The sequence below is a fragment of the Adiantum capillus-veneris genome, chromosome 16, assembly GCF_014529385.1.
Source record: "Adiantum capillus-veneris isolate H3 chromosome 16, ASM1452938v2, whole genome shotgun sequence".
In the NCBI taxonomy this organism is placed as follows: Eukaryota; Viridiplantae; Streptophyta; class Polypodiopsida; order Polypodiales; family Pteridaceae; genus Adiantum; species Adiantum capillus-veneris.
In genome coordinates, this window is record NC_140946.1 from 57,284,067 (window position 1) to 57,294,882 (window position 10,816).

At 43.4% G+C, this 10,816-nt stretch overlaps 1 protein-coding gene and 1 non-coding gene across 2 annotated transcripts; both read right to left on the reverse strand.

Annotated features, from left to right (window-relative positions):
- Positions 1-1,374: 1,374 nt before the first annotated feature.
- LOC147439093 (pentatricopeptide repeat-containing protein At5g50990-like) lies at positions 1,375-1,922 on the reverse strand. Its single transcript, XM_086483968.1, has 2 exons — positions 1,827-1,922; positions 1,375-1,745 (listed from the first exon to the last, which is right to left on the reverse strand). The coding sequence occupies exon 2, from the start codon at positions 1,696-1,698 to the stop codon at positions 1,375-1,377; it is 324 nt and encodes a 107-aa protein (XP_086340094.1). The 5' UTR covers positions 1,699-1,745; positions 1,827-1,922.
- Positions 1,923-8,617: 6,695 nt separating this feature from the next.
- On the reverse strand, positions 8,618-8,867 carry LOC147439094 (signal recognition particle RNA). The gene has a single exon (XR_015184693.1).
- Positions 8,868-10,816: the final 1,949 nt, after the last annotated feature.

Consider the following 10,816-nt stretch of genomic DNA (forward strand, 5'->3'; position numbering starts at 1 on the left):
TCAGAGAGTGAAGTCTAGTACATGTGAGCAATATGTATCTCGTGTGTATGCAGACTTACATATTTGGGAACATGGCCATCTGCGATAGCTCAACAACAAGATGAGGAGGCCACTATCGTCCCTAGCAACAGTTTGACTAGCTCAATGCTCTTGCTAGCCCATATCACATGATATGGATTTATATGTGTTCCAACAACTTGAAGTCAAGCACGGGTTTCTTTGCTAATGCACTCAATGCATCCCGAGAGATCACAATGCATCCTACATAAAGGTCAACAAGGCTTATACTACCATGTCTTTTTTTAGCAGCTCTTATAGATTGTTGCCAAATTTATCTTGAACAATGCCGCATCCATTGATTCATGTCCGTCGACGAAAGTAACCTAGGGCTTTCATGGCTCTCTACCTTGTCGGGGGGACATATCTTGCGACTAGAGCCCTGTGCCTATTTGGCACACACATCGTGAGATGCCCGCCACATAGGTGATCGTGTGTAGGACAAAGCACTCACTCCGCATTTTCTAGAAGCAACCTAGACCATTACCAAGCACAACACGCCTTGCATCAATGCTCTCTGCCCCGCATCGAAGTCCCATCGTGGATTTGCATTCCTTGGCCAATTTTGCTCCAAACATAGCGCAAAGCATGAGCGTGAAAAGATCATGTTGAGTCTTGTTTTTAAAGGGGGTTGCACAAACAACATGGACGTGTAGGTAGGTTGATTTTGTCAGCCCGAGTGGATGATCGTTCTGCCTCTTGCTACTACTATTTATGCCATTACCACCTCTCCTGGAGCCATGAGCGGGTAGACGCTAGTGCTACTGCTATTCATGCCATTACCACCTCTCTTGGAGCCATGAGTGGCCAGACAACCTCCTTGCCTAGCATGTATGTGAAATGCTTGAGATTGACTCGTGCTTCTACATTGCTTGGCCAATGTATGTGACATGTTTCATTTGAATATGAATATCCCCTGTCATGTGCGCATTGCCTCTCTCTTTCTCTACCCATCTGGAGTTTTTCCATGCGACAAATACGAATGTTAGGGCTTTTTTGCCTTTGCCCATTTGGTGGTTGCCTTACACTGGTGTGCCACCACATGCAGGCACGTCCGATCGCTGCTTCCAACAGAGGTAGTGATGGCATGAGTAGCAGTAGCAATGGCAGAGGCAAGCTTTTCATCGCTCCTCCTCTGTTGTCTCATAGCTGGAGACGAGCTTGAGCCTTGTGACGTTCATGTTTAGCTAGCTAACTGGCAGTTTTCAAGCGTGGCATCGGGTCTTCAAACCTTTCCCAATTTGGATTCTCTAGTAAGCGTGCTTTATATATATTTTCTCTAGTAAGCATGTAGTGTCGTGGCACAGGACTGGTATCCTAGATAAGAGAAGGCCCAACAAATGTAGTTGATATTGATAGATAAAGCTGATCAAAGCATCGGTGACCCGCTTTCTCCTCAGTGTAAGTTTCGTATGAACTGAGCAAAGAAGTCCACATATCTATCGAGGGCTGACACGGGGAACTATTGAGAAACTCGCCTGCCTCTCGTACATGTCCGGATCGAGCATACAGATCATTAAATGCCCAAGTTTCTCTCATCATTTGAAAATTGAAAATGCTCTTGACCCTTGTGTACAAGACTGGCACGGCTGCAAGCCGCAAGCAAACACAAGAATCTGGCTTTACACCCTCTTTTTGCATTTCTTCAAAAGCTTCTACAGGAGAGTTGGTGGTGGTCCATGCCTGGCCTACATACATGTCCACTAAAACATTTCCAGCAAAAGAATTTTCCGTGCTTAATTAGATTTGGGTGCATTTCTCGATTGTACCTGTGTTCGCACAGAAACGAATGTGATGACCTCCGGATGTACGCCATCTACCCACATCTGCTCCAAACACTGCAATGCTTCCATAGTCAGCATGCACCACATGCTACCATCTCGACAATCAGAGCGCATTGGCAATTGTGAGGAACCCAGTTTTTCATGCTCACACAAAGCACATTGAGGTGCATTACCACTATGTCAGGGAGAGGCTCTCGGCAGAAGAGATTAGCTTGGCTTATGTGCCAACACAGGACAACCTTGCAGATCTTTTCACAAAGGCATTGTCTCGTGAGAAGCTTGAAGCTTTCCGCAAAGCTTTGGGCTTACTCCTCTTTGTGGACTGATCATGTCCTGAGGGCATGGCACTTCCCTTTACTCATGTGCCAGCTCTGGTTCACCGCATCACTCCAGCGGGGATTTGTTACCATATACATGTGGTAGTGATGTGTGTGAACACACTAGGACCGCCAGGGCATTTTTCCCCTTTTTAGGAGGTTTCTTCCCACGTGCATTGTATATACGCCCATCACTCTAGGTCTATCTATCATTCCATTGCACACTAAGTAACACACTCTCTATTGTATGCCTTGAGCTTCCTTTGTCTTCTCCAAGCTGTGTGCGTTTCTCTAAAACCCTAATTCCAACAAAGGGACCAAGGACAAAGCATCATACCAGGAAAGAGGCTGAAGATCCAACAGAATCCTTGGAAAAAATGTATCAAGAAGCAGAAGCCCTGAAGCTGAAAGAAGCCCAAGAAGAGGCAAGGAAAGCAAAAGAGGCGGAGGACTAGAGACAAGCCGAGGAAACAACAAGGGAAGAGGCACAACACGACCAAGATCGCGAGTCTCCCTGACCCACTTCACCCCCTACAGAACACCAGAATAACCCTATTCCAAGCCCACCACCATCACCAGCAACGAGAGCCACAAAATGTGAGCCCACCAAAGAGATAGAAGCTGAATCAAAAAAGCAGGAGAATCTGCACAAGAGCCTACTGCTACACAAGAGCAACAAAAAGAGAAAGAACCCGAGCCAAAAAAGGAAACAAGTACTGCACAAGAGGACACCACAAAGTTTGAGCAAACACAGGAACATGGAATAGAGGAAACACCTTCAACACCGCATGAAACGGCCGAGGCATTCACAAAGTCTCAGGATAACAAAGCAAAAGAAGAAAGGACACAGTCTCAAGGGCAAGAAGAACCAGTCGCCACGGCGCAGCCGAGAGACACACAAGAGGCTACAGAAACATCAAAGGGATAGATGAAGTGTACAAAGCATTAGAAAAAAAGAACAAAAACCTCAAGCTGGAGCATTCTCAACGCAGAGACTTGGCTTTGATGCGGATGCAAGGAGAAGAAGAGCTGCTAAAAGAAATAGCCGAGCTTAAAAGAGTTAACCAGCTACTGAAAGATGGAAGAACAGAGACTCAAGAAGAGGCAGGCACTTCGGAGCAGCCTCAAATACAAAACCCTCAGTTTCATTTGCTGAATTGGAGACACAATCCACATTAGAGCTGAGTGGTGAGGAATATTTTCAGGTAAACATTACAGAAGAAGACACAGTGCCCATGGTCCAGCTCTCAAAAGCTGAAGAAGATGCACTGAAGGAAAGGATTACACAAGAGGTACATGAGCAGTGGAAGTCAGCGATGGATTGGGAGTTGAGAGTTCTTCACTCCATCAACATTACACAACTCACTCCCAACCAAATCAATGTGCAATGGCACCAACAGTCCCTGCCATACCCTCTGATAAAAGTGGAGTTACTACATGTGAAAGAAAGGCTTTACGCAGACATGCAAGTCGACGGTCCAGATACCACCCGAAGTGGAGGTTGAGCTGACTGAACAAAAATAGATACTTGATTTTGTTCATGAGAGCACCTGCGGCCCTGCGAAAGGATCCAACCTTCTGTCATGTACCAAGAGTAAGGACCTGGGTAGCACATGAGGCACTATTCAAGAAGTGGCCAACTTAGCTAAACTACCCCAGATTACCTGCTCTAGATAAGGGACCAGCGGACTAAAGAATACATGGTGAAAACCCTAAAGGGATCCATATCATTCTTTAAAAGTCTACCTGATTTGTCATGTGCTATGCTATATAAGATCTGCCGAATGTTGTTCACCTGCATCGACCTGTTCAATGAGCAAGAGCAAGCAGGCACCCCTTGGATGTCATTCCGTGAGGGTAATAAAGGTTTGTGCTATGATCTCAATGGTCAACCTTCCGAAAAAAGTCCTCTATGGCTTCTACACTAGGTGCATGTTTGTACCTTCTCACAATATGCTGGCGTTCGAGGAAGCGTTCTACACGGGATTTTTTACTTAACGAACAAAGATATTTGCGCCAGTGATCAGTAATTTGACCTCAAGATTTGTAGGCTACTCAACGGTGGAACTAAAGAACATAGTAACTATGCAATTTTTGCAAATGCCAGACAAAGAAAGGAAGATCAGATACCAAAAGGCATTGAATACGCTTAAAGATTGTCTCGCCAACCGTCAGCCCGAAGGCTACATCAGCTCATAAAGCTGTGTAAAGGGACGATACAGGCGAGAAGGGGGGCAATGTTAGTAGCAAGCTAACACGGATACCACAGATACCATTTTTTGGAGTTCTCAGTATAAAACACTTACTATTTTGATAAATTGAGCATATTGTAACTCCTATTTTCTTGGATAGACTCTGTAATTAATGAGTCGGGGCTACAAGCTTCTAGACTGTATCAACCTGTTATTACCCATCATTACCCAACTTCCCTTTAGAACTCCCAGATTATTAGTTTTGACCACCAAAAACCTTGGCTAAGGTATAAAAGCCAATTTTTGTAAGTTATTTAAAAGTTTTTGGATAATAGAAACGCAGCGTGAGCTAACAGCGCCACTCCTCTCCTTCTCGTGCTTCCTACTCCCTCCCTGGTTGTCACATTGCAATCGCGTTTGTTGCATTGAAACCGCAGGTAAGAGTTCTATACATTGACGTAAGCAGTTCACAGTAATTCGTAGCTTTTGGCGTCGCCGATCCGCGGCCTAATTTCTTCATAACTAAAAATTTACACTTTCAAAACTAAGCATAGGCAGGGTATTGGGGCATCATTGCTAAGCATTTAGATGCATTCTAGGTCGAAAACGACTAGGTCAAAAATCCACTACTGTTAATAATCACGATTTTGGAACTTGACCTAAAGTGGGGTTTGAGACCATAAGCATGTGTGCTTAGGTCTTATAAACTTGTCCTTGAAGTTTCGTTACGTTTGGATGTTATTTGATGTTGCAACGGATGTGATTTGTTTGCCGATGAGCGATTGGCTTTTAGTGATTTCAATCACCTGAGTATAACTTGAGTTAGATGTGAGTTGTTAGTTGTTTTTCAAGAAATTGACAACCTCTTGTAGCCTCTATGCACTAGTCAAGTGAGTTCATCCCATGGATTGACAATTTAATCGTGGTTCTCGCTAATACTGCAATAAGATAGGATGGTGAGGTTAGACATGCATCCCATAGGGAGAGGCAAGAGTGATGACAAAACCTAGATAAACCACAATGATTTTTTAAAGATCTTGAAAGTTCAACACTAGAAGAAGAAAAATGAGCAAATTCTATATTATATTGTTGAGCCAAAATAGGGATAAATTTAGAGATCATGGTACATCCATCCTCAGGTTTTTTGTCTAGATTAGTAGAGATTTTCACCCACCAATCATTGAATGACAGCATGTTCAAGATTTTTAGTGATAATTGATAAGGAAGAGTCATAAATAAGTTGTGAGGCTTCCAAGTTGTCAATACATCAACGTACAAGAGAGCTAGAATTATGAAGGGGTTTAGAAGAAAGTTCAAATCCTTAGGAGAGGGCTAAGGATTATATAGAAAAGATAAAACATTAGTTGCAGAGAGATGGCTAGTTAGCGTAAATGATCTTTTTGTTTTTGGCTTTTCTATCAAGATAAGGTCTGGTTCTAAGGGGGAATGGTTTTATGTGTGGGGTGACCTTTCAAATATTGTAGAATATATTCTATAGTTTTTGCATGTTTCTTAGGGTCGTGGATAACCCTCATACGAATAGTCCATTTAAAGGTAGTATGTTCTTGAAAATACAAAACTTAAATAAATTTAAAAAATGTGAGTAATTTTGGATTAACCTACAATCTAGAAGTTCAAAAAACAAATTGATCCAGAAACTAGGCCCATCCTTTTGCCAAGCACAAATATTGAAAGTACATAGTGAATTAGTTAGAACAAGGTGTGAAAAAGTCTTAGAAATCAATTTTTTGGTAAAGAATCAATTAATGATCAATATTTAGTTGCTAATTGAAGGACACAAAATGACAAAATGGGTAAGTAAGAAAGCTTGTATCTTTTTGCCAACAAGTCACAAGTCACTAAGAGAGAGGGCCAAGAATCCCATCTTGAATCCATACCAAACCATTATGCTAAAAAATTTATCATAACTAAACTATATCTTAGTGAATTCCAAAGGAGAAGTAAAAACCAAAGGCTAGTAAGGATCATGTAGTTAAGTCTGGACCTTTCCATGAAAAAATTAGAATGCTAAGGAGCATTTAAGTGAAGGAACATCTACACATCAATTAATATCTAGTCAATCATTTGAGACCCATTAATTTACATCTAGTGTTCTCAACCAAGATCCAGGAAATAATTCCATATTCTACAAACCATCACTCGCAAAGTCACTTCCTATCAAAGCATTTTATACTTATCTTAAAAAGAGGAATTTCAAACTTCGAGAAATCATAAAACCAAGTAGAGCCAAACATACAATAGTTTAGCTATCCCCCCCTGTGCCTATTTGGCACACATATCGTGAGATGCCCGCCACATAGGTGATCGTGTGTAGGACAAAGCACTCACTCCGCATTTTCTAGAAGCAACCTAGACCATTACCAAGCACAACACGCCTTGCATCAATGCTCTCTGCCCCGCATCGAAGTCCCATCGTGGATTTGCATTCCTTGGCCAATTTTTCTCCAAACATAGCGCAAAGCATGAGCGTGAAAAGATCATGTTGAGTCTTGTTTTTAAAGGGGGTTGCACGAACAACATGGACGTGCAGGTAGGTTGATTTTGTCAGCCCGAGTGGATGATCGCTCTGCCTCTTGCTACTGCTATTTATGCCATTACCACCTCTCCTGGAGCCATGAGCGGGTAGACGCTAGTGCTACTGCTATTCATGCCATTACCACCTCTCTTGGAGCCATGAGCGGCCAGACAACCTCCTTGCCTAGCATGTATGTGAAATGCTTGAGATTGACTCGTGCTTCTACATTGCTTGGCCAATGTATGTGACATGTTTGCTTTGAATATGAATAGCCCCTGTCATGTGCGCATTGCCTCTCTCTTTCTCTACCCATCTGGAGTTTTGCCATGCGACAAATACGAATGTCAGGGCTTTTTTGCCTTTGCCCATTTGGTGGTTGCCTTACACTGGTGTGCCACCACATGCAGGCACGTCCGATCGCTGCTTCCAACAGAGGTAGTGATGGCATGAGTAGCAGTAGCAATGGCAGAGGCAAGCTTTTCATCGCTCCTCCTCTGTTGTCTCATAGCTGGAGACGAGCTTGAGCCTTGTGACGTTCATGTTTAGCTAGCTAACTGGCAGTTTTCAAGCGTGGCATCGGGTCTTCAAACCTTTCCCAATTTGGATTCTCTAGTAAGCGTGCTTTATATATATTTTCTCTAGTAAGCATGTAGTGTCGTGGCACAGGACTGGTATCCTAGATAAGAGAAGGCCCAACAAATGTAGTTGATATTGATAGATAAAGCTGATCAAAGCATCGGTGACCCGCTTTCTCCTCAGTGTAAGTTTCGCATGAACTGAGCAAAGAAGTCCACATATCTATCGAGGGCTGACACGGGGAACTATTGAGAAACTCGCCTGCCTCTCGTACATGTCCGGATCGAGCATACAGATCATTAAATGCCCAAGTTTCTCTCATCATTTGAAAATTGAAAATGCTCTTGACCCTTGTGTACAAGACTGGCACGGCTGCAAGCCGCAAGCAAACACAAGAATCTGGCTTTACACCCTCTTTTTGCATTTCTTCAAAAGCTTCTACAGGAGAGTTGGTGGTGGTCCATGCCTGGCCTACATACATGTCCACTAAAACATTTCCAGCAAAAGAATTTTCCCTGCTTAATTAGATTTGGGTGCATTTCTCGATTGTACCTGTGTTCGCACAGAAACGAATGTGATGACCTCCGGATGTACGCCATCTACCCACATCTGCTCCAAACACTGCAATGCTTCCATAGTCAGCATGCACCACATTCCTCGCAGGTATCCGCTTCTGGCTTCATGGCTACATAGACACGTTGATGACCTGTTTTTGAAAGCTCAATATGCATATCTTGGGCGGTTTCTGCATCTTTTGAGTAAAGCAAGGATGGTGAAGCTGCAAGGGTTCGAACACCCTTTCCGCCTGTAAATTCGGCCACAAAGCCTTAAGTTAAAGGCATCAGGAAGGCTTCCGCTGCAATCTACAAATGTGCAAATGTGCATGTGTGCCAATGCCTTCATCCGCCAGGTCCCTTCATCTCTGCATTTGCTAAGGAGGCCAGGTTCCCTGCATCTCTGCATTTGCAATAGAGAGGAAGCTCTGCCATGGCCCCTTCCTTGCATCTGCGATTGCTGCGCTCAAGGTATGTAGTTTGAAGAAGAAGAAAGGAAAAGGTGTAGGGGGGCGACGAATACGCGCTTTGTAAAGGAAGGAAAAGGTTGTTTGGAGGGCTGAGGTCTGTAGGAGCGGGGGCGGGAGGTTGATCGGGGGCTACACGAGGGCTGCGTTATCCCTCCACTGCCGGGAGAGGGGAGTCTTCGTCGCTCCGTTGCCGGCCTACACGCGGTCCCCCCCACTTCAAGGAAGGCAGACACCTCCCCCTACGAGGAGAAGCCGTGCCTCCACTCCAAGCTTGGAGACGGGCGCGCCACAGAATGTGCGGAATCCCCGGACCTGTCCGCCGCAGGCTCCTCCATCCGAGGACCCAGCCCAAACCGCTCCACTTCCGTGGATTACAGGCGACATTTTACCCGGGATGATTAGAATGACTGGCCCCTTGCACCCTATGAACCTTAGAGCTATGCAAAGTCGCCTCATATGTGGGATAATCATATGCTCCCAGTTCATCCCGCGTAAATGTGAATATGGTCCCCCCACGAATAAAGAAACCCTCAAGCATGAAGAACATAAAAAAGCATTTGCATTATCTACTCTTCGAAAAACTGGTATGCAAACCCTCGTGACATGCACATGGGGAGCCCCAAGAATTTCACACGCCTTTTGTTGCTCCTTTTGGGTCCTGGCAAGAGTTATCCATTACAAGTTTTCATCACACCATGATATGATATAGACTATTGCTCATCGATTTAGCAAAATCGCATATTTGAAGAAAGCGCCGATTGTACCACAAGATACCATCAAAATTGTGTTTGTTCATCATGGTTTCTTTATAAATGACCACTTTTAAAAGAGAGATTCACGCTTTTGTAATCGACTTTTGGCTAGTTGTTGTCCAACTTAAGCGATGCGAACTCTCGAATTTACTTCTGCTTTCCGTCCTAAAAGGAAGGTCAAAATGCGGCCACACTAATAGCACAACCTTAGACTTCCTTCTATGGTATACGATTGATTGTTAGCAAAATCAGGATAAGCACCTATCTTATTGCACTTTGCTTATAACAACATTCCAAGAGGACGGGCAATTAACACATATTGGAAATCTTGGCCTAGTCCTTGATACCTATAGAATATGTCCATATTATAGCCGACTCCTCTCTAAGGTGACATTAACATTTTTAAAAACCCCCATAGGCTGTACATTTTCCTCATTGGAATTTACATTTGAGCTTCCACCACTAAAAAGAGGCAACAAAGTGTCATAAATGTCATGTGAGCTTACATTACTATCTCTAGTACATGACAGCAAGGGCTAAACAAAATCTTCCACAAACACTACATCTCGTGAAAACAAAATATGCTTTGTTTGCGGATGATATAACCTGTAACCTTTGCTTTCAGCACTATAACCAACAAAAATACATTTGACAGCCTTATCATCCAATTTTCTGCGTTGTGCTTGTGGCACCAAAGCATATGCCAAGCAACCAAAAACACACATGTGCTCAATAGAAGGCTTTCTATGATGCCATGCTTCATATGGAGTAATAGATTGCAAAGCTTTTGTAAGACACCTAATAAGTACATAAGTGGCACACATGATGGCCTCAGGCCAAAAAGAATGTGGAAAATCTTGACTTTTGACCATACATCGTACCATTTCCCTAAATGACCCGTTTTTCCTCTCAGCAACACTATTTGGCTGAGGCGTATAAGGCACTGTACATTGGTGTTTTATTCCACGATTAACTAGAAATGGATTGAATTCATGAGACATATACGCCCCCCCTCGATCGGAGTGGAGGGTGCCCATAGTACATTTCGAGACATTTTCAGCCATAGCCAGAAATTGTTTGAAGCACATAAAAACTTTGGACTTTTCTTTAAGTGAAAATACCCATGCATGCTTGGAGTAATCATCAATGAAAGTCACGAAGTAAAGGTAATTGCCCAAGGGCGGAGTTTGCATGGGCCCACCAACATCACTATGCACAAGCTGCAATCTACATGTGGCCCTAACTGAACCATCCTTTGGAAACTTTGAACGTCGCATCTTACCCAAAATACAGCCTTCACAAACATGTTTGACAGGTGCTTCAAGAGGCGGCAAAGAAGCAATCATTTCAGATTTTTGCAAATGCAGCAAACTGACAAAATTCAGATGACGAAAACGTGCATACCAAAGTTTTGCATTTGAAATAGCCCTTGAATTTGCAACTGCATTTGCAAAATTTTGTCCACACTTGTCATACAAAGTGAGCTTATACAGCCCATGACACAAAGACCAGATGCAACAATTTCATCACCAAAACTGAGATCATGAACTATATATCTGTCATCCACAAATTTGACTA